Raw genomic sequence first — 27,390 nt, 5'->3', positions numbered from 1 at the left:
TGTTTGCGATGCGAGTTCCTTGCTCATTAAATGCTCCATGCATTTGCTTAATGGAGGTGTGAGGGCGATGGGTGTAAATTCATTAAGTGATTTTGTGTGTGCTGTTTTAAGCACTGCCATTGCCATTTTCCAGGCCTGGAGGACAGAACTGATGTTATGGAGCATCTGGAATAATTGGGTAAAGATGGGTCCCAGTTGGGTGGCACTTCTTTCAAGACCCTTCCCTTGAGCCCATCTGGCCTCTAGGAGCTTTGCGATGGTTGACTCTGAAGAATCGGCAATTTCCTTTTCCTTTAATATCACTTGATGTTTATCTAATTGCATTTACGCTAATCACATGGATGAACCATACAAATGTAGTCATGTCATTGTATGAAGTGCCACCCTTTTGTCAAATGTTACTTACTTTTCAATTAAATGTTTCCATTTTCTCCCCTCCCAATTCTAGCACTATGGTGCCACTATTATACCTCATTCTTTTCATTAAAGAAAGAAAGGCACTAAGCAAAACTACATTGTTGAGGTAGGATGTAAAACAATGCAATAATGCCTCTAATTCTTGTTATGGTTAAGGTTGGAATCAGGGCTGTTGATCATAGGGTTAGTGACAGTGACAGAGGTTAGTAGTAGTCGAGACACTTTTATCTCCAGATATACAGTAAGTCAATATACTTCCGCTGGCCCAAAAGCTACACTGTCTCCATTTTCTACTTAAGGGTTAGGATAACGGAGATATTGGCAAAAAAAGACCTGTGGTGTTACTTTGGGAGATTTACAGGCATACTTGCAACATTCCTCAGTCTGTGAGGGAAACAGGACACATCTCTCCCCTCACTTATACAGTACTCTCATCCCACTAACACCACTTCTGGGCTGTCTTTCGGCCGGGGCTCCCCAATACTGCTGGACATGTGTGCAGCTGGAGAGACGAAGGTCATGTAACACTAATCCTGCTGCCCGGCTCGGGAAAAGTACTCGCCCTCGCTTAGTGAGAGAGAATAACAAAGAGCTGAGTGTGGCTGCAGCCTGCAGTCCCAGGTTTCAGAACGCCCATCTCAACATGTCCTGAGTCATAGCGTTATAGCTGTTCCCCTCCCTGCCTATGTTCCCATGCATGTCTGTATTTTACGCACACTTGTTCTTTTAATTCCTCATGCTGTCTTTCACTTTTGCTTAACTCACTTTCCTTGCTTTGTGAATATCTGACCCTAATTTCTTCCTCAACCTTCAGAGAGACTGTCCAGATGGAGATTATGATGTTATCTGTCACCCCCTAGTGGTTGTGGCTTAGGAGACCGATGGGGTCCTCAGAGTCAGACCTCTATGCTTCAGACCTTCGGGGACTTATATTAAGAAGGTCAAAGATGAGGAATGTTTACATGTCCTCAGAGCAGGGAGAAATAATGTGGTTGGTGTGGGAATTGTAGGGCTAGAAATCTGAAAACTAAAAACTAATCTGAATTATGTAAAAACAACAACAGCAGACGCACATCTAAATCTGCCTTTAAAACCATGAAATTGTTACATTATTCAGACCAGTTTTATTATCAATGACCAAATTAGGAGGAATTTGGTTATAAATGATTAATTACCACGTCAAATCATTATACCGTATAACACAGTTGAAATATACTTCTACAAGTAATTATTGATTATGGAATTGCTTTCTGCATGTTCATATGTGGCCTTTATATAAAATGAGCATCTACATTGTGCACGCATCCGCCTGGGTGACGGCAGACTGCTGGGCGAGCGCTGGCGCTTTTGGCATGGGGGGTCAGATCAATATATTGAATGAATTCTGTACTGGCCATATATGGAGTGTGTCTTGAGTGTACTAGGGTTTGATGGGGTCAGATCAACATATGGAATGTCAGAACAGGTCAGCTCCATATATGGAGATCTAAGGGTGGCAGCGGGGGCAGTGTCTTGAGTGTACAGGGTTTGATGAGGGCCCAGGTAGGGCCGGGCCTTAATTTCTGGGCCTGTTGAGAACTTTAGTTTTCGCCAGCTGCCGGGCGCGGCTACACTAATAACTTTGGGGCAGGCCTGGGGCCCATCTAAAATTTGAATGGACAGGTATCAGTCAAAGAGGAGACATCGAAGAGGAAGGACAGGTGGGGAAGCATCAACATATGGAATGTCCGAACAGGTCAGCACCATATATGGAGATCTAAGGGATGGAGGTTTGAGGTCAGATGGAGAGTTTCTGGCCGGCTCCAGATCCAGTCTTCTCCATGTATTCCCTGGAACCCTCCAGGGAATTGATTTGATGAGGTCAGTGTCATGATCTTCATATGGAGACGGCCATATATGCAGCGTGTCACGAGGTGTGACGGACTGATGGCCATATATGGTGGCGTGATGTGTCACAAGGCGTGACGGGCTGATGTCCATATATGGTGGCGTGACAGATCGACTGACAGCTTTGGCTGGTTTCTATACACACCAGGATAAAACTGCAGCATGGGTTCAAAGACAAACAGAGACAGAAGAAGTGATTATTATTGTTATTTTACCTCTGTTTGCATCCAGTTAAATAGGTACCTGTGTTGACTAAACTTACAATGTAAGGCAAGGGAACCACTTAGGATTGTGATAACATATTTTCATATTGCACTTCACCATTTATGAAACATGGAAATATAATAAACCTCTTTAGAAAACCCCTTGGTTGCAGGGGGTTCAAATCCTCCGTGGTGCATCTGGCTTGGACGAGCATCTATACGACTATACAATTTGTATGTATTATTATTTTTTTCATGGGTAGGAAGGCTGGGAGGGTGATCTCGGTTGCTGCCCTAGCGACTCCTATACAGCGACTCTGTTCAGTGGGGAACGATAGGCTGAATAGCATGTACCTGATGGTCACTGTCTGGTGAATAGAAGCAGCCTTGATGCTACGCATATTGGAGGAGACACGTCCCTATAGGACTAGCTGTATGGGAGTCTGCAGTAACAAGAAACTAACAATGACTAAATGACTAAATTGTGAGAAAAGGGAAAGAAGATAATTGCCTCCTCCCACACACACATAACCACACACACACACACACACACACACACACACACACACACACACACACACACACACACACACACACACACACACACACACACACACACACACACACACACACACACACAAACAGTGGTTGCCTTGTGAGTCCTGTGAGACTTTCTGAGGTCACCTCCCCACTAGATTGTATCATAAACCAAAGAGTGTCCTACATATGGTATAAGTCAGTGGTTCTCAAAGTGGGGTTCGGGGACCCCCAGCTGGGTCCTTGAGGGAGTTCCAAGGGTGTCCCTAGAAAAATGAGGAACCGTTTTAAGCCTTGTTTTACTTTTCAGCTATTCGAAAAGCCAATCTACAAGTTCACACACACACACACACACACACACACACACACACACACACACACACACACACACACACACACACACACACACACACACACACAAACACGCCGTAACACTTTATAAGCTTAGATCTGCTATTTTTTAAACATCTTCACTTATGGGGGTCCCTGGCAAAGAAAGAAAAAAAAAATCAAATGCTGGCCATATATATCAATATGGGGGTCCTTTGAAAATGTTATCTTTGAGAACCACTGGTATGCTTTTTCTGTGCATGTCTGAATTAGAATAAAGACGATGTAAAAGCATCAAAGGTGTAAAGAATGAATGTAGTAGTGCAATGCAGTGAGTTGACATTTCAAATGTCAAGTGTCTTATACTATAAGTTAGAATAGTGAATGGGACGGTACGTGTTCAAGGCTTGTTAATTATTGGAAGGTGCACTTTGACTGCTTTGGCTCAAAAAGGGGAAAAACCTCCAGACTTAATAAACACACATAAAGCTTTGATGTTGAGCTTTAGATCGAGTGCATTGGAGTCATTTTAGTTTTGTCTTACTGCAAGTGTTAAGAATTAACATTAAGTATAAGAATGAGAAGGTATTTTAAAACCTATACTGAATTACTGATGTATCTGCAATGCCTACCACTGACACTTAATTCTCAAAACAATAACTTATACAGTAATATTTCAAGTGGTAATTTAACTGTACCAATCGAACCATTTGTGCACTCAGCGTTAAATTACCACTCAGGATTCTGTGTAACAAAGTAATAGCATGTTTCAGAATGTTTCAGGACAATAGCTGCAGTTTCTGCCCCCATGCCCATATACCCATTACCCGGTATCCATCCACATGCTGGACTTTACAGATGGCCAGTCAGCAGCACGGCATTCTCTTTCACCTCGCCCTGGCTGAAACTGCAACCCCTCTATTCACCAACACACCATGCATGTGAGATGTGACCACACAAGCTAATTATGCCCCATAACATCTCATCTTGAAATTGGTCCAACTTCAAATGAGGGATATTTAAATTCTGGAATGAGTTGACATCAAAGTGCATGGCTTGTATTAATGGCCAGTAATGGGAAAACGTCCCAGGAATCAGTCCTGTCTGTGCGCGTGTGTAATTGTGTTTATTTAATTCAATCTCATTTGCACTGTCAAATTTAACACACATGACACATCTGACCTCTCCCATGCTTTCAGCCTAAAAATATTGGATAAATTGAACTAGACTAGTTCAACTAGTCAACTTTTGTCTTAACAAATCACAGCCATGCTAACACCATTTTTTTTAATTAAATTGGAGATTAATACAAAAATATCTGTAAAATATGTAAAGAAAAACCCCAAAAAAACAATAAAACAACAGCAAATTGAAGTTGAAAGATCAATATTGAAATGCTCATTAACGTTTTATTTGTTTTTATTTTATTTTTATGTTTTGAATTGATATTTCTTATTCCCGCAGGTGTCAGTGGCCACGCATTCAGTTGTGTTGCAGAAAAAAACATGCAATACGCATGCATCCACACTGATCAAAAACAATACTTCTGTTGGTTTGTGATTAAATTGTGTTGTTGTCTTTTAATTTAGTATCCTTTTTCAGCCAGTATCGCATAGTAGTTTTTTGACACATGCAACTAGTTGCCAGGTTTTTGTTTTTGATTGGGTTCCGTTTGATAGGCGTTTGGCAAACAAAATCCCTGCGTAATTGCGCTGTGCCTGTATGAGTTCAGTATTTGTGTGTGCAGGGAGGTCTGCTGGCTACTGGCACTGTTGGTTGAACAACATCCCCTCCCCTCTCCCCCTCTCTCTCTCTGTCGAGCTGCCGCGATGTTTTCCAGCTCGGAGCCTCAACCGCACGGCTCGATCGATTCGCATTGATTGTCCCTGACGAGCTGCTCCACTTTCTAGCCAATGTCAGCCAGTCTGCGATCGGGAAGGAGAGAAATGAAGGAAAATCTCTGCCGCCCTGGCGGTGTCATTTCCACACACTTCGGTTGGCCGCCTGCCAGCAGACAGGACATTCGAAAGAGGTGGAGTGGACTCTGGGGCTGCGTGAGAGGAGGAGCGCGCGACCATCATAGATTGACCAGCACTCCTGCGCGCTCAGAAGCAATGCAAGCTTATCAACTGTATTATTATGTATACAAAAACAGCACATTTTACACATTAACCTAATATAGTAGGCTATAGTATAGTGGATTTAATTTACAGTCCAGTCGACCCAGGACAATGAAGCAGGGACATGTTTAACAGCCTAACGTCACGTTGATAGCAGTTCGCTTATAAATAATAATAACCATATTACTTTATACTCAGATGAGATCATTGTTCTCCTATAGTCTCCAGTCTTTTTTGTTGCTCTAATCTCTGAGACATGTCACCATTAATGCTTAAGTTCTGTGGTATATCTATATGTAAGCCAATTCTTCCTAAATGATTATGTTAATAAAAAAAGTTTAAGCTTAAAGGGGTATGACAACATGTCAACTTATACACATAAGAGAGACTTAGAGAGAGATAGTGTGTGTGTGTGTGTGTGTGTGTGTGTGCGTGCGTGTGTGTGCGTGTGTGTGTGTGTGTGTGAGAGAGAGAGAGAGAGAGAGAGAGAGGGGGCTACTGTGCTGCTGCTCGTGCAGCCTGTAGCCTATTGATAGGAACAGTGCTGCTGCTGCTACTGCCTTTCAGGCATAATTTCATTGGTTAAAACTTGTAATATCAGACAACCTGACACACCCCGTGGCGACCAACACACATTCTAAAATCACCATGTCTTCATTTGCAACGAACAGGATATTTCCACCTGTATTGGGACGTTTCGGCGTGACATTTCCCCTCGTCTATCATGCGCCGCACAAAGTCCAGTTCGGTTTTTCCGCGAAGCTCCAAAAATCTATGAAATGTGTTTGCATGTTCCTCTCAGCGAGCGGGGATGTAGAGGTGGGATTGCTATAGGATCGAGAAGCTGTGGAACCCACGCGTTCAGCTTCTGAAGAAAGTACCTTTTTCAATAATTTACGGTGATTTTTCTCCACTTGTCCTTAACGGACAAGCACTTCCGCGAGCTTAGTTATCGGAGACTAAGCTTTTTTCCCCCCCTTGGCTTTTTTGTTGTCACCACCAGTCTGTGCGGTACAGGCTAGAGAGAGAGAGACGGACCGCTTGGACTGGGAGCCCTCCCTCCCCTCCGCTCGGATACTATGCTGTGGTAGGTGCGAATAAAATGGGCCCGTGTTTGCAAATATGCAGATACATCGAAGGGAGGGGAGGGGAGGGGGGGATCATACTTTGTTGAAGTCTGCTGAAAGTTGGGATGTCATCTTCTTAAAGGATCAAGTTGTGTTGTGTGCAGTGAGGAATAGAATGGCTCTTCTGTAATAGCCTCCAATGTGCGGCTGCAGATCATACGCTGCTACCGCAGATATACGGTGGTCTTAGATCAGTGAGTCTAGACAAAAGGTATTTTGTATACTTACTTACTTCTATATAATATTTGAATTTGAGTTAGAAGCGCGGTGGCACATGTAATGTAAACCACTCCATTATGTAAAGGGACAATATACCGTTATTCTTTCTCTAAAATGAATTTTTCCCATTATTTTATAAGTCGTTGCTAGCGTATATATATTCGGTGACAGTGTGGATAGATATTGTTTTGTTCAGAGCTTTTTGTGAGGCACTTTGCCTCCTCCACATTTCCAAGTGTCAATCTGTGAATCAGCTGTTAATGACGTGCGATGTACACTGAACTTGACACTCTCAATAAATAACACTTTGTAGGCTATTTATTTCTGGTGATGCTTATGGGCGATCTGGAATGCCTGCATGCATGCGGGACGACAGATGGTGTTGCTGTTCTGTTGCCTATTCTGTTTATTTGAAACTTTTATTTGTATATCTCGCCTTTACCGTAAACATCTCCCTCCCACACACACACACACACACACACACACACACACACACACACACACACACACACACACACACACACACACACACACACACACACACTAGGATAAAAGCACCACCTTTAGAAAGAAACAAATCACTGACTGTCTGGCTCATTCTCAAAAACATAGTGCTGATCGAGAAGGTATAGGCTTACGGGCTATATACTCAAGAGCAGCTGCGATCAGAGTCTGACCAGAGATCTAATTGTTAAAGGTCAATTATTTCTGCTTGTTTTCTAAGATGTTGTTATATCCTTAAAAAAGAAAAAAAAAAGGTTGGTTTCCGAGATTTCACATCTTCTCGCAATCATCCACCGGTGTCTCCTATTGTGTCTCCTATTGTTTGAAAATGTATAAAGTCACAAATGAGTGCATAGCGGGATTGTTTTTCCGTCCAACTTTATGTTTGCCTAATTAGGGCTATACGGAGGAGCGCAGCAGGCGGCGGACAGTGCAGTGGTGAAGCGAAGCCTTAAGCCTAATTACCGTCGCCAGGCTTTAAACTTCCACTGTGCGTGCATGGTGTGTGCGTGTGTGGGCAGCAGCAGCAGCCTATCTATGTATCCGTGCGTGTTCGTGTGCGTGAGCCGTGCGTGCATGCGTGTGTTTGTGCGATAGTCGATAGGAGGTGGGAGGAGTGGGGAATGTAGCAGAGACAAGTGAGAGTCCGCAGGCTACACGGCCGGAGGGGAAAGATTGCATTTCCATCCTGCGTTACTTGGAACTAATACAGTAAATCGGCCGTGTTCTTTCTCTGGAGAGCCGACCACGCAGGTTTGGCGTCTCACAAACCTGTCGGAAATTAGAGCGCATTAGAATCTCTCTCCCACCATTTCGAATCTTGGCTGCATGGCCCCGGCGGGCACCTGCATTCGGGGTGAAATGATGTCAGCGACGGGAAAGTTTGTTCCAGAGTTTGTTTAAACCGCCCATCAGACAAATGTATCGAATTAACAGCGGGTAGGCTAATTACTTAACGATTAAGTCTGTTTGCGTCACTGTATCTGAAATCCTTCTTATAATTAGTTGAAGTAGGCTTGTGATAGTCGATTTTCTTTCCTATACCGTTTTAATTAGGCCACGTTTAAATTGACTGTGTAAACACTGCAACCTATATTTATTTATGAGGGACATTTTGTAAATTCAAGATTATCAGGCGCGGACAGCCCCAAGCTAAATGGATAAATGTGCTTTAATAATGAGTGAAGTTAGCATATATGAGGTGCAGTATATCTTGTGGTTGAAGGCTATACTTTTTCAGTCAATAAACTGTTGGTTGTCAATAATCAGTTGAATATGAAAATACCAATCTGTGTACACATTTGTACTTTAATTATGACGAAAATGTGTTGTCATGATTTACGCTCGTGCTGTGAACTTGAACGTGTGATGTTTTGGTTAGCAGCCACATTGCACTGACAGGTTTTCAAACAGGCTATCAAGTGCAGGCTAGAGAGTGCAAAGGACATTTACAGCTGCTCAAACAAATCATTGATATGATACACAATCAAAATGAAATAGCCTACCATTTATTTGCAAAGGTCAGATTGTCAAATGGCGTATTGTGACGTTTCATATAATTTAAGAATTAAGTAGCACGTATACAGCCTAAATCAAATTTTAAACAAATTCAGACATTCTTTGTTTTGTTGCCTTTGAATTTCACTTACTTATCTTTTAGGTGTATAGGCCTGACTATACGTCATTGTGTTAAGACACAATCATGGAGTTATGATCATATTACATTTCATCTTTATTGTAACTAAGACATAATGGACTATCATATTCAATTCAAGCAAATTATCAGAAACTCTTCTTGGCAGTAAATGTGAACCTATATATAGCGACAGTAGTGCAATGTGTAATACGCTATTTTGTGACAAATCATAAGTAATGTTTGTGATGATCAGTCCTGCCAGTATGGTCAGAATACTCTCAGACCCACCTCAGATCCAGACCCTGTTGTTGTTGTTGTTGTGCTGTAGGTTAAAGGGCAGTCTCTTTCTATGACATCATAGGCTAGGTCTGGCCCATTTAAAGTCACATCCACAAATATCCAACAAGACTAGGTCAGCAGCAGCATAGCCAAGATCATAATTATGTTTATTTGACAATGATGTATTTATAATTGTCTTGATTAAACCTACACTTCAATCGATTACATGAAAGGATTGTTTAACAAAATCTTAATAATACAGATATGTTGAAATGATGTATAGGCCTGCATATGCTTAGCAACAAGTAAAGGGAAAATTAGATCCCTAGTGTGTGCCATACACAAAGGTGCCTTGTTTATGATGGTGTTAGCATGTCTAGCTGCATGTTCAAACATTCATTGTTAATGAAAGACAACATCAACAGATCTTCTGCAATCTTAAGATTTCCGCATGAGAGACCACATTTCTACTAGAGGCAATGCCTTGACTTACTTGACTTATGCTCCTACGACCTACGTAGATGGAGCATAGGGCCGCAATCACACCCCGCCATCGAACTCTGTTTTGGGCAGTTTTCTTCAAGCAATCCCTGTAATTGTGTTTATGAGCTTCATGCCAGTAGGCTACTGCTGGTCAATCAGTAGGTGTGTCCTACCTGACACCAGGGGAAGAGTAGGGAGACCACCTTCAACCACCAGAGATGGCAGTGGTTTTCGGGTGCAGTACTTAGTTCAGACTAGTCATTGGTCCACAAACGACAACCCACCTCGAACCGCAAGCACGGGAGCAGCGCATGTCCGACATGCGGGACGCATGACAGACTAATGCTCCGTCAGAATTACGTGCGGATCCCGTGGTTTTCAACCATTTTAATTTCAAGGCCCATTATTTATTCTGCATTTGAGCCACGAACCACCATTTGATGAAATGTATCCTCTCAGACACAAAATGTATGAATATTTTGTTATTGTTGGATAAGATTTTGTCCACAATTCCATGCTGTACAATTCTTCTACATTCTCTAATATGTACAGTACTTGTAAATTAAGTAATGCAGATCTTTAACAATAATTTAACTCTGGAGAGCGTAAAAATGAAACCAAATGGAACTGCAAGCTAGGTTACATTTGGTTTCATTTTACATTTAAGAGTTAAAGATCTATCTATTTGGTTAACAACTCCATCCTTTAGCTGGGGACCATCTGGGCCCTCCTCAAGGACCACTGGTGGTCCCTGGACCACAGGTTGAAAATCACTGCTATATAGTATTAACATATCATACAAATTGGTTAAAAATAACGTTTTATTAAAATACCGGTACATGTATACGTCTAAATATGACACAGTTGTGATATCCTATATCAAAGAGAACAATGAATGACTATAGTCTGCAGTCTTGGATTGTACTGTGTGAGGTTATATGTAGGAATTATATTATAAATATATGTAGTTATACAAGGAAGAACTTAAGGCATGGAAGGTATGCTGTTTGACATAGATATTACTCATGCAGAATAAAAGTAAAATGTGTGTTGACATAAATTTGTCACTGTTCATCTGAAACTCATGTTGTTTGTATTTACATAGTAATGTGCAGATGTGCACACCACGACATGTTCCCACCCAGTAAATGTATGTATCCCCATTATGTGCAGGCGGTGAATAAATCTGATTCACATTCTGACCGGAGTGCAGAGCCGTTCTGTTAGAATGAGCTGGTCTGAATAATGACCACTGGCTGAGATGCACATGGTGTGAATTATGAGCTACATATCGTGCTGTCGGGTAGAGACCTTGTATGACCAAAACCGTTCCTTTTTTATTATTATTTTTAAAACATTTTGAAATAGTGAAAATAGCCGATCTACAAGCTCACAACACCTTGCATTGCGAGGTGTTGTGAGCTTGTAGATCTGCTATTTTCACAACTTTTTTGCGATGAACTTATATTTGTTTGTCAGAGTGGCTATTTTCTATTTATTTTTATACATTGGAGATAGACAGGAAGAAACCCAAGTGGAACGCAGTGGGATGACGCACAAGAGGGATTTGATCCCTCAACAGTATGTGTGGCTCCAGCGGTGAGCAGCTTAACCGCTAAATCATCGACAGGCATGAGAAAGCATATCAACAACATTCAAAATGTAACCTTATACCACCTGTGACCAGACAATGTTCCCTAATCTATTCGTATTCATTTATTTGTTTAATAAAAGTCAGTTATGGCGTCATGCTTAGTAGTCATGAATTACATTTCCAATAGGACTGACAAAAGTTAATCTTCCAAAGCACCATACTGTATATGGGTAGGAAATAGAAGAAAGAAAAGAGAGGGCGCCCGCTGGCCTAGTGGTCCAGGCTCATGGGTCATGGCACATATAGGCTCTGGCCTGACAGCGCATTGCGTGTTCGAGTCCCGTTCATGACGACCTTTGCTGCATGTCTCTCTCCGTCTCTCTCTCCCTCCTTCCTGTCCGTCTTCACTGTACTGTAACTATCATAAAGGCACAAAAGCCAAAAAGAGATAATTCTGATTCAGCTTTGTTGTAGCAAAGAGTAGATTACAGTTTATAGTGTTCTTTGCGACCATATAGGTAGCATTTACTATGAAAACCTGCATTTCCTGTTCGTTCGTTTGTTGCATCACCCATGCCTCCATATATCATATGCCTTGTGACATCACGCCTCGTCACATCACGCCTCCATGTATGGTCACACCTATGACATCACGCTTCTATATATGGTCACGCCTCGTGACATCACGCCCCCATATGCAGTATGGTCATGCCTCGTGACATCATGTTACATCATGGAGATCCTTATATCTCCATATATGGTTGTCAGTCCAACCACTGTGGTTGCAGTAACACGACTCAGAAATGAACCAAGTTGGTACAACGCATGGATCTCCATATGTGGAGCTGACTATCATCACCTGGATCTCCATATATGAAGATCACGACACTGACCTCATCAAACCCTGGATAGCCATACAGAAGAATCTACATCTGACCTCACTGACACCAGATGAATAGTTTAACTCGTGCTTCTCAACTGTGCCGTATTAAGAAGCTCTCTTGTTTCAGGCCTGAAAACGTAGGCCTAATAACACAAATCCATATATGGGCATAACAGGGATTGTATTACGGAATCGGCTTGAAATGCCCATATATGGAGATCCCTGATGTCATCAATATCAAGCCCATGAAGCCATATCGTGACAGTCTTGTGATAACCAGTGTGGTTGCCACGACGCGAGTCACACTTGCAAATGAACCAAGTTGGTACAACAGATCGATCTCCATATGTGGAGCTGACTATCATCACCTGGATCTCCATATGAAGATCACGACACTCACACGTCATCACACCCTGGATAGCCATACATGGTTTGACATACTAGATCTGTATATATGGAGCCGGCCAGCAACTGGCCTCAATCTGACCTCACTTTACAACTTTACAACGCGGTCGCATCACGACACATTTTCTTTCTATTTGTCATGCAGCAATTGCAAAATATAGGGCTTAAGGTGTTAAGTAATTAGTTGTAATAGTAGTGGTAGTGACTGCTGCCTCATTGGATGGACACAAACAACAAATCTGTGTGTCATTTTGAATGGAGGAAAATGAGAAACCATGGGTTCTTGTTTGTTCGGTTTACTTTGGCTGGAGCCTCATGCTGAGCCATCTCCATGATCTGTGGTCTGCAGCAATGATGCCTGTTATTGACCCATTTGAAAACGGCTTCTGGGGGTGGCGTGCCGGTAGCTGACCGGATAGCGCGTTGAACACAAAAAACATCGTCCCTGGTTCGATTCCAGCTGGAGAGGTGCATTGCATGTCATCTTCCCTACTCTACCCTCATGCTTCCTGCTTCTCTATAGCAAAGAACCTTGATTGACAAGTTGATTGGATAATAGTGTTGCCATGTTGGATGGCAGAAGTGTATAGTGCAGGTTGTTCCAAAATAGAAAATAAGTAGGCGCCCTGGTGGCTGTTCCTGTCACTCATCACTGTCCTGTGCCAAAGATGCAGAAATGCCAAAAAAGAATCCTAAAAAACAGAGACTTGTGCCTATTTGACCTTTAATTAGAATGCCACCATGAAGCCAACTGGGGCAACATTACACAGAGGGTGGGCTGGACGTGTGAGCACTGTAACGTCATTGTGTATAAACACTCTAGCATGTAGAAATTGAGAAATTCAGGGGAAATATAAGAATGATTATGAAAATCTGTTCTTTTCAGCCTCTGACAGACATGTCATGTGATGAAGTATATAGATTTATTTATGCTTTGTCCACAAAGTATCTTGCGACACAACATATATTCTATTGAACTATTGATCTATTTTTTGTGAATGATGCGATGAAGGGAACTGGGAAAGCTAATTGTAGATATGGAGGAAGGACCCAAATGAGTAGAACAGTTGTGTTGACTGCGAGAGCAGAAGAGGCAGAAAGGAAAGAAAGAGGACAACAACATACACAGGTTTTGCACAAACAAGCAGACTTATGATGAGTGACAGGTTGGGACTCAGGAGGGTAAATGACATAACACACGTTTGAATAGCACTGCCTTTATTTGTGATAGTGTAGTCCAAGCTTTTGTTAGAACACTGGTTCTCCACCAGCCTGTTCCATTTCAAGGACCCCATGCAGTTTGATATGCATTAGGCCTTGATATGATTATTATCTCTCGGACTCCAAACTGCATTGTCAAATTCTAAATGCTAATTTAACTCTGAGAGTGTACAAATGGAATGAGGTTCTTAACTCATTTAGCTGGCGATAGCCCTGGGATCCCCGGACCCCACGTTGAGAACTAGTTTGTTAGAACACTTTAGCTGTGGCCCTGTAATAGTGAAGAAATAAACTATTACCTGCTCCAGTCCTCAGTGTTTGTTTGGTAAACAACCTACAGCACATTGTCTGGCTGTTGAAATGTAGCCTACTATACAACTAAACCGCCTGCCATTATGAAGAACATGCAAAATCAGCATCTTAAAGGGATAGTTCAGATTGTTTTGAACTTAAGCTGTATGAAATACTTGCCATTAGTGGTTGCAACTGTATTAATTGATTGCCTGAGTCCCGTGGTGGGAGTTCTGCTCTGGTTTTGGTGAAATATTAGGTAGTTCCGGTCATTTTGTGGAGGGCACTGGGGCCACACAGTAAGAAAAATTAATCCACAAAACTAACGTCATTTGTATTGTTGACCTATTTCTAAAATATTAGTGCAACTTTCGTTCGTTTTTTACCCCTCTATCACACAGAACTATGTTTTTTGTGTCCATATCACTAAATAGTTCCATGTGATAGGGGTGTCAAAGTTGAACGAAAGTTGCGCTAATATTTTAGAAATAGGTCAGTTTAGTTTTGTGAATTCATTTACATTTACTGCGTGGCCCCAGTGCCCCCCACAAAATGACCGGAACTACTTAATATTGACCAAAACCAGAGCAGAACTCCCACCACAGGACTCAGGCAATCAATGAATAGAGTTGCAACCACTATATTAATGGCAAGTATTTCATACTATCCCTTTAAAAAGCTACCACTATACTAATGGCAAGTATTTCAAACTATCCCTTTAAAAGCTGGTGTACAGGCCATTCACGATTGTCTAACTTAGTGAGACATTCTTTTTGGAGATTAATATTCCATCTGTAAAGCACTTTGAGCTGCATTTCATGTCATGAAAGGTGCTATACAAATAAAGTTTTATTATTATTATTATTATTATTGATAAGATTATCACAAAGAGATGATCTCTAGAGCATGCATGGGCAACTGGCGGCCCGGGGGCCACATGCGGCCCCCAACTTCACTTAATGTGGCCCTCAGGTTAATATCAGAATACTGATATATTATTGATTTGCAAACATGACCCGCTTTAATTACTTTAATTACTACTTATTAAAATGTTAGTCTTTTTTATGTCCAATGTATGTGTATTTCGTATATAAAGTTAACATTAACTATAATTGAAGGCATTTGAAATTTACTGACATTTCAGGATTTCAATTGAAAAATAGCAAAACAATAATTCAGAATTTCAATTCAAATATAGCAAAAAATAGCTGATCTACAAGCTCAAAACTTTTTTGAGTTTGTAGATCGTCTATTTTTGCTACGACATTCATATGCAATGTGGCCCTCTGGAGTGAGAGTGGAAATCTAGTCTCTCCATCGTCAAAGTTGCCCTATCTAGAGTAGAAGGTGAGATTTGTAACCCTGGTGTGGGATCTTCTGTTGAGTGATACAACTGCGGTTTACAATAACAATATTATATACTGTAAGTGGGCACTCCTATAACATGGTTATGGGGATATGAATGGGATGTGCAGTAGGTAGGTAGATAAGTACAATCAGTGGCTCAAATTAAGTACAGCACTTGAGTTAAAGTACTTAATTACAATTCCAAGGTACTTTTGCTTTCTAATCCACTACATCTCAGAGGTAATTGTGTACTTTTTACTCCAGTACAACTATCTGGCAGTTTTAGTTTTAGTTACTCGTTATTAATAATGATTTTTCTTCTTTCTTTTGTTAATGTATTTTTATTTTTATTTTAATACAAGCTCACAACGCGTTACGGTGCGATGTGTTGTGAGATTGTAGATTGGCTATTTTCAAATAGCCCAAGTAAAAAATAGAGCTTCAGTGGTGATAATGTACTGTAAATTATTCTTAAGGACATTCTGCATAATTACATTATTAAGTAGTACACTTAGCAATTTAGCAATTTTAAGTATATTTTGATGCTGCTAATACATTTGTACTTTGTATATGTATATGTTGAATGCAGGACATTTATTTTATAGTATTTTTACACTTTTGGTATTGCTACTATCACTTAAGTGACAAGTCCAACATCTGTGTACATATTCCACCACTGGTGGTAGTGGCCGGGTACAATGCATTATTACCAGTAAATATAGTCCTCAATACTCTAGTTATTAAATTAAGGCACATGCTCAAATAGAATTATGCCTATTGTGAAAATCAGGCGAAAACAGGAAAGCTATGGCCGGTTACCACAGCATATGGCAGAGCAACCACTTGTTTTACTGAACACTGGGCTATCATTGCAGAGAGGATTAGATACTGACGAAGGAATAGACATCAATGTTCTCTTTTTCCAAGAGAACTGTTATTTATTCTATTTGAATCAATATTTTTGTAGCAGTATGTTTCTCCAAATGGTTGCCTACTTAACAATGCACCTGCACCTGCTGCTTCCTTCCATCTTCATCTGGCTACATTTCTCTCTAACAAATGCTACAAAATAGTGTTTTCTAGAGAAGCTCTGTCATGCTTTCTTCTTAACTCCTGCCATCACAATTTGATATGGAGTTTAAGCTATAGCAGTGGAACAATGTCAGAGTTAGGTTACCTGATTTACAACAATTTAGCAGACACTTATCCTGAGCGACATACAAGCACCATGGACCTTTGGCAACCAACAGCAGAGTGCTAATAATACAAATGATATGGTGCAAAGTAACCAGGATCCAGGAACCAGGACCCACCGCACACTAGCGCCTTTTTTGATTTTCATTTGACTTGGCAAAAGTAGTACATATAATTCCTTGTAGGTACCCATATCTGGTATAAAGACCCTAGACCCATAGAAAACCCTCCAGACTACTGATTGGTCAGAGAGAATCATCACTGGCATTGTTACGTCATCACGGACTCCCCAATACTGCATAGAAGCTCCCAAATCTGTTGAATTTCTTTGAACATAGCCATTGACATTAAATGGCTCGTTTTGCCGTGCAAACAACAAAAACAAAGTGGAGAAGAACGTAATTAGCCCTTCGCCTAAACCCCACCCCAAAAAGTGATTGTCCAATGTCAATCCATATAGTTTAGCAACTGTTGCTATGCAGAACAAGCTTTCGTCACCTCATAGCTGTCAATGTTATTCTGCATTGCTGTGTTGTTGAACACATAGGCAGCTTAACATCAGGAAAGTTACACGACTGACCCGTCCAGGTGATGGCAATAATACTAATGACGGGCGGTTGTTAAAGTGGATGTTGGGTACTGTTTCTCCCCCTGTCATTTCCTCGTATTTCTAGTTTATTTAAATAATGTCATGCACATTTGTCCAGTGCATATCCTATACTGCAGGCCTGGTAGACTATATTTAGAAGACATTTTGATGCCCTTGCTACTGAAATCGATCTCTTAGTTATATGGAGAAATCCCGTTATTTAACATGCATCTTCTCAATGGGTGAGAGAGAGAGTTTGCCCTGTCTCCTCACTGCTAAGGATGGGTTGGGGGGGGACTTAGCAAAGTGCTAATTTCACAACCTATGCATTTATTTATTAATAACCTAGTGATGAGCCCTATTAAGCCCAGCCCACTGTGTCGCTGTCCGTGGTGCTAATGGCACTCTATCGTTCTTTTCATTCGTCTCATTCAAGATGTTACTTAAGCTCTAGTTGGATAATGCACTATAAATGCACTAAAAGTGTCTGGTACCAAAAGCGAGTAGAGTCGAGTTGAGTTGGGCCAGTAACATGTAGTGTAAATTGTAAGTGCCAAATAGCATCTACTGTACATAAAATAATATGGAGCTCCTTGCTTGTGAATATGGCCATTGGCCATAATTTCACAAGTTTGTTTTGCTCTTATGTCATACTTGGGAGATTATAAATCCCACCCCCCTCCCTATGAAGTAAGATCTAAATGGCCATTGTGTGAATATGGCCAGTGGTAAATTGAAGTAGGCCTGGGCGACTGGGATGGTTAGGTTGTAGCAATGGGGCAGATCAGTTGAAGTAGGCCTGGGCGACTGGGATGGTTAGGTTGTAGCAATGGGGCAGATCAGTTGAAGTAGGCCTGGGCGACTGGGATGGTTAGGTTGTAGCAATGGGGCAGATCAGTTGAAGTGGGCCTGGGCGACTGGGATGGTTAGGTTGTAGCAATGGGGCAGATCAGTTGAAGTGGGCCTGGGCGACTGGGATGGTTAGGTTGTAGCAATGGGGCAGATCAGTTGAAGTGGGCCTGGGCGACTGGGATGGTTAGGTTGTAGCAATGGGGCAGATCAGTTGAAGTAGGCCTGGGCGACTGGGATGGTTAGGTTGTAGCAATGGGGCAGATCAGTGTCATTGCTGATTTTTCTTTAAAACCGCTGATGTGTGGATTTTGCACACATGGACATTTAGCTTGCATGCCACCAATGACCAAGTCATTGATCATATGACAGTTTATGAATTACATTGGAATTGTGCATTATTTTGCATCTGTGATCAAAATCACACTTGTTGATTGAATTTGCTTGTTAGTTCAGCCACTAAGAAGTGAGAATTCTCCTGGGTCTTGGTAAAACAGGAAGTATTGTTGAATTTCCTCATCACCAATCAGAAGACTACTTAATGTGCCTCTCTCGCTTAATTACAATGGAACTAAGGAGGTGGGATACTCTCTCAAGTCTTTGAAGAGCTTTTTTCTAGAAACTTGTTTTGCTATAGCAACCGTAAAAAACAACCTGTGGTGTCTGTCCGCAAATATTTTACACTGGTTCACTTCACACGTAATGAACACACAGAACGGAAGAATCTGATCTTTTATAGCAGAACTACCACAGCCATTCTTATGTCCTGCAAGTGTCGATTTGCCACGCAGTCTCACATTTGCCCACGACGAGACAACGATGAAGTCAGTGGCACGGCGCTTTTGAGAAACCAGACCCTGGTCAGAGAGTCGGAGAAGGAGAAACTAAAACTGTGCGGCCGAGGGGCTGCGGGGCTTCTGGCTCTGGTTCGCTGGCGCCACATCCCCCTGAGCTGGTGAGAATGTGGGGGTTGTGCTCTTGCCTTTGAAGCTTTACCTCCCACTAATTCTGGCCTTCCAATTTCCACACACTGCAGACACCCCCCTCCACCATCCCACCAGCCACCCTCCCTCCCCTTCCCTTTGTTTCCCTTATAAGGCCTGGCCCCGTCCATTTCCTCAGCTTTTCTGTGGGAGGTGGTATGCACTATGCTTGTTTGTGAACGTGGACAGGTCTGGGGAATAGCAGCATAGTTTGTCTGTTCATAGATGGCCAGTCACAGGAATCTCAGTGCTTAGTGAAACAAAGTGTTTGCATGTGTCCATGCCCAATGGGCAGTGTTCCACTAGCCTAGTAAACACATCCTCTGATAGAGACATTTAACAAGAAGTGGATGTGATCTGTCCTGTTGTCCAGTTATGTTATGCTCAAAGTAAGACAAGTTATGAATAATTGCTTGGAAATGATTGTGGTGGCTGCTCATGGAAGAGAATGAAATGGATTAATGATGTAAACAAACTTCATGTGATTTCTTACTAGAATTAAACAGAGACTTTATACTTACTTATTTTAGCAACATCCAAGTGACCCTAATGAAAAAGCATAACATATTCTCTTACATCTATTATTGTTTGTTGTTCATTTAGATCCTCATTAGTAACTGGCTAACTGCTATTTTAGCAGCTCTTCCCGTGTTCCAAAACGATGTAACTTTTAATAAATAATAATCAAATGACCATTTCATTGAATAAGGCAAACTGCAGTAGGTCGTTTTGTAGTGAAGTTACATCAATTTAGCAATTTATAAAGTAAATTCAGAGATTAGCTTCAAAATGCTGTTCAGAGTGCAAGGGAGATAAAATCTTTGTTCCTCGCTTACAACCCTAAACCGAACCCTAACGCTAAGGTAAGGGGGGAACAAAGAAGAAGAAAGCGCTTGTATACCCAGGGCCCACAAAGTTTGGAAGACAGTTATAGACAATTAGAAAGGTATATGAGAAATGTGACTCATATATCTTGACTTCAGAGGTGTATCGATTTGTGTGATTGTGCAACCTACTGCTCAACAGCGCCGCCATTAGGTCTATTTTAAAATATTGGGGCAGAGGTTCTTCCTTGGCCATACTGGGAGTGTGTGTGCAAAGTTTCACACCGAACGGTCCAACTGTGCCGGATATTAGCTGCTCACAGGCGCACACACACACAGTCACACACACACACACACACACACACATGCGCGCACATGCACGCACGCACGGACAGACACACAGAAGCACAGATGGACTGACAGAGGCGAAAAGAATAATGGGTCATAGTTGCTGACCTTTGTTGATGATGACCTGATCACAGCCTCCATGTGTGACACAGTGATACGTTACATCACTCACTACTGTCATGCATAAAAATAAATAACCACTCAGAGTAATGTTACTGTAGTGTTGATGTGGGACTAAACTAGTGACATTGTAAAGTGTCAGATTTTGCAGAATCTATTTGCACACTGCACTAAACATGCAGTGTTGTTAGTAGGAATAAACACAGCACCCAGGAGGAAGTGAACTAAGAAACGGGGGAACCGAAGCAAGTTCCTGCTTCGACACAAAAAAGGATGTGTTGCCCCCATGAGGCAAAAACACAGGATGGGTTCCCAGATAGCTTTTGAACTGGATAGGGCCCTCCTATGGTGCGTGTAATGCTTCTCAGTTGGTTTTGCACAGGATCCAGACGCTAGCCTTCTCTAAATTAATTAAAATGTTAGCCTCTCTGAATTAATTTGAATGTTACTATACCTTTGCTGTCAGGATACACCAGTACCTAACCGTTTAGTACAATGAACCTGGTTCAATTCCAGCAGTAGACCTGTGTTGCATACCATCTCTTCTGCCCATACGCCTCTCTACACTGGCCTTGTTTGTCTAAAATTCTCTAAATGAAGTAAAAATGCATAAAATTAACTGTACAGTAAGCCAAAAAACATTTTTGCTTGTGTGGTCACTGGTCAGAGAGCCAAACTAATCATGGATGTGAACAAAAGCATTAGGGGTAATTGTGCAGCAGCAAAACAATAAAATGGCAAATCAGTGCTGATGTAATAAGAAAAATGGAGTGCAAGAATTGCCATAAACAACAATTTGACACAGACCGTGCACTCTCAAAGGTCATTCAAGGATGCCTTACATTTTCTCGCCAAGGGTTTTGAAAGTGGTATGGCATCCTGGCCCATTATAAACACGACAAAGGGGCTACGCTGTCAATCCATGAAGCTGCCTCTTTCATGAGCAGCAATCTGAGGTGAGGTTTCTCCTTAATGACCTATGAAGTCATTCTTTTTCAGTGGTCATCCCATAATGTATTGGACACATCCCAATTGCAGTAACTAGTACTGTAGCTGCCAGCAGACTTGTGCCTGTGTGTGTGTGTGTGTGTGTGTGTGTGTGTGTGTGTGTGTGTGTGTGTGTGTGTGTGTGTGTGTGTGTGTGTGTGTGTGTGTGTGTGTGCGTGCGTGTGTGCGTGCGTGCGTGCGTGCGTGCGTGCAGAAGTGGCTGTGTTGACTCCCTTGGAGAAATGCAGGTGTCATAGCAGCTTTAACAGTAGGTAGTACTAGGTACGCATGTAACAGGATAGGTAGGCCTACTGGTTAAGTACATGTACTCAAGTAATGTACATTGTTTGGGGTATTTATTTTACTTTACTGGAATATTTACTCTACTCCAGTACATCTCAGAGACAAATATTCAGTCGCTGTCCGTCTGAAAGAACCTTTACCTGTGATTTATATTTAAATTAGTTGCGCCCCAGGCTGCGTCTCATACTGAAAAAAGCTGATCTACAAGCTCACTACGTGTCGCACCAGCTTGTAGCTTGTAGCACAACCAAGTACATAACTCAGGCTTTACTGTGCCTTGTGTTGGCCTTAGTGTATTGTAATTCTATGAGTTGATGCGATTGAAAATATTCAACCAAAGATCATTCCACTAATGAATATATTAATAACCAAATGCTTTCCCATTATTATTCTACAACTGACTGTTACATCCAAATGTAGAATTATATTTTTTATTTTAACATAATGACCAGTGGAAGTGATGTAATTGCGTACTGTAGATCTGTGTTTGGAGTAAATTTCAGGATGTACAGATGTTTCCCTGCTTGCCTCGGGGAAGACATTCTGTGTTACAGAGATAGCTTCCACAGTAGAACCCTAATTTGTCTCTGAAGTCTGAACTGGCTCATTTCTACTCGTATAGGTAAACACATATTTGTAACAGTTGTACACTCTTGGAATTAAGTTTACTGAGTTTATGAGATGCTGTGGAGAACATGATCTACTTGGTGTCTTACTTACAAATATTTCTCTCTCTCTCTCTCTCTCTCACTGTCTCTCTCATTCCCCTGTATTAAGCTTCCCAGTTGCCAGTGGAAGAATGTGGATGAGGGCTCAGCTTTAGTGTGGGCAGAAGGCTGTGGTGCCTGCCTGCCTGCCTGCGGCCGGCTCACCGAGGTGAGGTGCCACTCTCACCGCGGTGCAGAGCGACCGGAGATTAACAAATAAAAAAAAGGCCTTGGCTCCCCATCTTTGCTCCTCCCGCCCCCCTTCCCCCCCCCCTCCCCTTTCCACCCTCACCCCCAGCCCGGGCACGTCCGCTCTGGACCATGTCTAGTGGACTGTCGGAGAGGAGCCGGACAGAGGACCTGGAGCGCAGCAACTGCAAACCGGACTCTCCGATTGTGGAGCGACGGAACCGGAGTGGCATCCTCAGCGAGCCCCTCAGTAAGAGCCTTAAGAACTCTCGCACCCTCTTGCAGTACACGGCGGCCTCGTCAACCAATGGACACTCGCACCACCACCACCACCACCACCACCACCGCGAGGCCAAGGCCCAGGCGGCCAAGGCTCCGCCGCCTCCACAGCCCCAGCCCCCCACTGTCTCCGCCAAGCTGGACCGGACCCTAGAGCAGGTTCTGGAGGGGCAGAACGGCCTGCTACACTTTGCCCAGGCGGCGGCCCTGCTGAAGCGGGCCGGTATGGAGCACATGCTGCTGCCCGGGGGCATGGGAGTGGGCCTTGGCGTTGGCAGCGGAGACGCCGGCTCGGGGAGCGACTTGGAGGGCACGACGTCTGTCACGGACGCCGTGGGTGGCCCTGCTGACTTCCCATATGGAGTAGGGGGTGGCTTCCCCTTCAACCCGGGGCTTTTCATCATGACGCCGGCCGGTGTGTTCCTGGCGGACAGCGCGCTGCACATGGCCGGCCTGGCCGAGTACCCGGCGCAGAGTGAGCTGGCCTCGGCCATTAGCTCTGGTAAAAAGAAGCGAAAACGTTGCGGCATGTGCCAACCGTGCCGGCGGCGGATTAACTGCGAGCAGTGCAGCAGCTGCCGGAACCGCAAGACGGGCCACCAGATCTGCAAGTTCCGCAAGTGTGAGGAGCTGAAGAAGAAGCCGTCTGCTGCTCTGGAGGTAAGATGGAGTCTTGCTGGTGTGTGTGATGTGTGCGCGTGTGTGTGTGTGCGTGCGTGCGTGCGCGTGCGTGCGTGCGTGTTTTGTGTATAACAGGACATTGTATAAAATACATTCAGATGACAGACTAAGATCTACCATATGACTATTAGCAGCAGAAACGTCCACCGTCCAGTTGCGTTCAGTGAAGCGATTATTCCCCTTTAAGGAGGGTTGGCGCAGAGGGGCGTTCTGGTCAGAGGGAAGCTTACTGCGGGTAGATGACAGGTGGTGAGGAGAGCTGGGGGGTATACGCGTGCTGGGCATGCACCGCGGGGCCTCTGTAATCTGCCCCCCTTACTCTCACTGCACCACCCTGCTCAGAACCATGCAGAAGTGGTGGTCACTGCTTGGGTTAAAATAAGATTTTGGCTGTAGTTTTGAATGACTTCATGGGGTGTGTTGTACTATCCACAGTGTATTTATTTCCCTTACATGCATGTGTGTGTGCGCGTGTGTGTGTGTGTGTGTGTGTGTGTGTGTGTGTGTGTGTGTGTGTGTGTGTGTGTGTGTGTGTGTGTGTGTGTGTGTGTGTGTGTGTGTGTGTGTGTGTGTGTGTGTGTATGTGTGTGTGTGTGTGTGTGTGTGTGTGTGTGTGTGTGTGTGTGTGTGTGTGTGCGCGCGTGCGTCCATGCGTGAGTGTGTGCAGTATACATTAACAAAGTCCATCTGGTGATGGAGTTGTCATCTGTCACCCCCACGAAAATGAATTTCTCTTGTAGGATATCTGTCTGTCCGTCCGTCCGTCCGTCCGTCGTCTGTCCGTCCGTCCGTCTGTCTGTGTCTGTTAGTTACCCACCCACCCTCTCTGCCGCTGTCCTTTTCTGCCATGGTAAAGTCCACCTGGCTGAACAGATCTCTTTGCAACTTCATCCAAGGGCTGCTCTGTTCCTCACTAGCACCATTCATTGTTGCAGTGGCTGTCAAAATGTGTTTCGAAAACATGCCACCACATTAGAAAGGATACTATGAATTAGTACTCAGTATAGTCATATGTCAGTTGCAGTCGAAAAGTTATAATTAACTTTATAATAATATAAATGAGATATCTCACATGAAATGTTGTAAAGGCCGTTGATCTGGTTTAGATTGTGAAAAGGGACGGTAGTGTGTACTGGATTTCTTATTTGACTGATTTATTTGGCTCTCTCTTTGATGAGTATTGAGGGTGACAGGTTGTCTTGTACGATAGACGGCTCAAGTGGAGGCTGATGGTCCAACCCCCGTGAACTGAGGATGTCATTCTCTCTCTCTCTCTCTCTCTCTCTCTCTCTCGCGTGCGCGCACGCACGCGCGCGCACACACACACACACACACACACACACACACACACACACACACACACACACACACACACACACACACACACACACACACACACACCGTGGCCTTGGGATCATCGTCCCAACATGAGAGGTCGGACGTGTACATGTAGTCTCATGCTGCTGAAGGAGGGAACCGCCTCATGATGCTAGGATGATGATTCCAGTAGATGAAACCTTCCTTGTTCAACGTTGAGGGTGACATTAATGTGCCTCGGGTCCTTGGTGTGAATATTTCACCTGTCAGTGTTACATGATTTAGTTGATGCTCTTACAAAGAAGCTTGCAGGGAATTAGCCTTAGCTTTATAGGATGGTCACTCATGCACTCTAATGCTTCAACCTTCCACATTACATGTTAATGTGGCTCAGTTGCAGTGGCACACTGCCACTGGTCTTCACATGTTGCATGCTCCCCTCAGTGGATGGGTATCTTAAATACAGGGAAAGGTGCTTGATATAATGCGTGGCGATATTGTAAAAGAGCAGCTTTTAGAATTTGTAATTTGTTTCATCCCTGTCGGGTGGAAACCTTTTTTATTGCATATAAAAAAACATGCTTTTCAGGAAATGGGAAAAAGGAAATGGGAAAAAGAACCTGTGTTCCAATGGAGTCAATGTAGTTATTATTTAATCGCAAGCTCTTGTAAATACTTTTCATTGGTTAAATATTGATAAAACCCACAGACCTAACCACTTTCACGTTCAGAAAGTTGCAAAAGCAGCTCAACTTCACTCTCATAACACATTGCATCGTGACGCGTTGTGAGATGTGTAGATCGTTTATATTTTGTGCTGGTTTTGCATGGCACTGTTGATGAAGCAGGGCATTAATTTACAAGGAATAAATACAAGAATAAACATTGAAATACAAAGATACAAGGTTCTTTTTTCTTTCTTTTTTTCAGAGCGGGGGGGGGGGGGGGGGATTGGATGATACCATGGATATAGTTTGCTATTTATGCTTCCATAAATTTCAATTCCACTGTTAGTACAGACCATGCTGCCTTAACTGAAATACTTACTGTCTGCTAATGGTGGCCATATGCTATTTACAGAACCCTGGGGTACTGTGAAACCACAGAACCTCCATTTCCTCTAATGTGTGTAATAGCTTGTATGATTATTTACTTAGGTCTAGTCATTTTTTGTTTTTGTATTTACATTCTACAATTTATTCCTCAAGTGACAGATTTATTGAGCTATAAAATATGAGCTTGTGAAAAACTAGGTCTTACAACAATGCATTATGTTGGGTTGTATCTGTGTTTATATCCTTACATGCTCTCAAGCAGCTGTCAATTTGACTCTGGTTTATGAACAAAGGGAAAAGATTTGATGTAAAAGATACAAATAGGCCTACGGTAATTCATTGCTGTCTGAATCCCAACAAGCTTACACGTCATTTCACTTCAAAGTAGGGATGTCCCGATCACGTTTTTTTGCTTCCGATCCAATTCCGATCATTATATTTTTCAGATTCTTTATTTTTTATAAATATCTAAAATCACAGACAATATCTAGGCTAATATCATCATATAATATTGATACTGTCCCGATCACGTTTTTTGGCTCCCGATCTGATTCCAATCATTTGAAAACGACATGATCGGCCCCGATCATGTGATCAGATCGGGACAACCCTACAAAAAACACAATCCGAAATAAAAATGTCAACTGTTCAACAGGTGATACAAAAATATATACTATAAGATCAGTTTTGTTATTGTTCGTGCAACAAAATCTATGCATTTGATGTCACCAATGTTATCAGATATTGAGATTCATAGAGGATTCTGCTGTGACAGGCGAGACAGTGATAATGCTGAGTCAGCAGGGACGATCAAATGTCAATGCAGAGTAGATTAACATAGAAGTACTTGGATAACAGTGTCAATCATATTTTGCCTTGTGTGCGGACTTCAGATGGGGCCATTATTAAAGAGACACCCTTGCTAGTGGTGCAAAAGGACATTGAACTACGGTAATTGATTTAATCAATTAAGAAAGAAATCTATTCAAAACATACCGAAAATAGCAGAGCGCATCATGATCATGACGCATAGTGAGTGATAAACTTTTGCACACACATTGCACCAAAAGTAAGCAAGGGATAATAAACGCCGTGCAGGTACTTGTTGAGAAATAACGCCCACCAGTCAGAATGATTAAACACAGAGGCGTGAGCCCAGGTGTTTCATCATCCTCAAGGGGTTTATTTCTCAACAACCACCAGCACAGCGTATATTATCCTGCCTATTACATGGCTACTTACTAAATACATTCATAAATTGACCCAAAAGTAACAACAAAATGAAGTATTTCCTTGCTTACGGTAAAGAAAGTATTCCATAAGTGTTGTGCTGGGCTGACACGGTCGCCTCAGAAAACAAGGAAGTGTTGATCAAATAGAATCAATATTCGGTTATTGCATTGTGTATTTCTGCCTTCAAATGTTTTCAAAAACATGCTCGAGAGCAATGTTTAGTTGTAAATGACATGGTGTGTTTGTTTA

General features: G+C 42.6%; 1 protein-coding gene across 2 annotated transcripts in view; it reads left to right on the top strand.

Annotated features, from left to right (window-relative positions):
* The first annotated feature begins 6,015 nt into the window (after positions 1-6,015).
* The window catches only part of cxxc5a (CXXC finger protein 5a), a 30,878-nt gene continuing 9,503 nt past the window's right edge, over positions 6,016-27,390 (top strand). Inside the window, exons 1-2 of one of the 2 annotated variants that reach the window (XM_083784040.1) lie at positions 6,016-6,581; positions 22,458-23,515. In XM_083784040.1, the coding sequence (XP_083640166.1) occupies positions 22,709-23,515 (807 nt within the window). In that variant the 5' untranslated portion in view covers positions 6,016-6,581; positions 22,458-22,708. Of the gene's footprint in view, positions 6,582-6,685; positions 6,833-22,457; positions 23,516-27,390 lie in introns of those variants that run through there. The other variant, XM_083784041.1, reaches the window with a different exon arrangement.

The sequence above is a fragment of the Protomyctophum parallelum genome, assembly GCF_964188405.1.
Source record: "Protomyctophum parallelum genome assembly, chromosome: 1".
NCBI lineage: Eukaryota > Metazoa > Chordata > Actinopteri > Myctophiformes > Myctophidae > Protomyctophum > Protomyctophum parallelum.
This window is presented reverse-complemented; position numbering and strand designations above follow the sequence as displayed.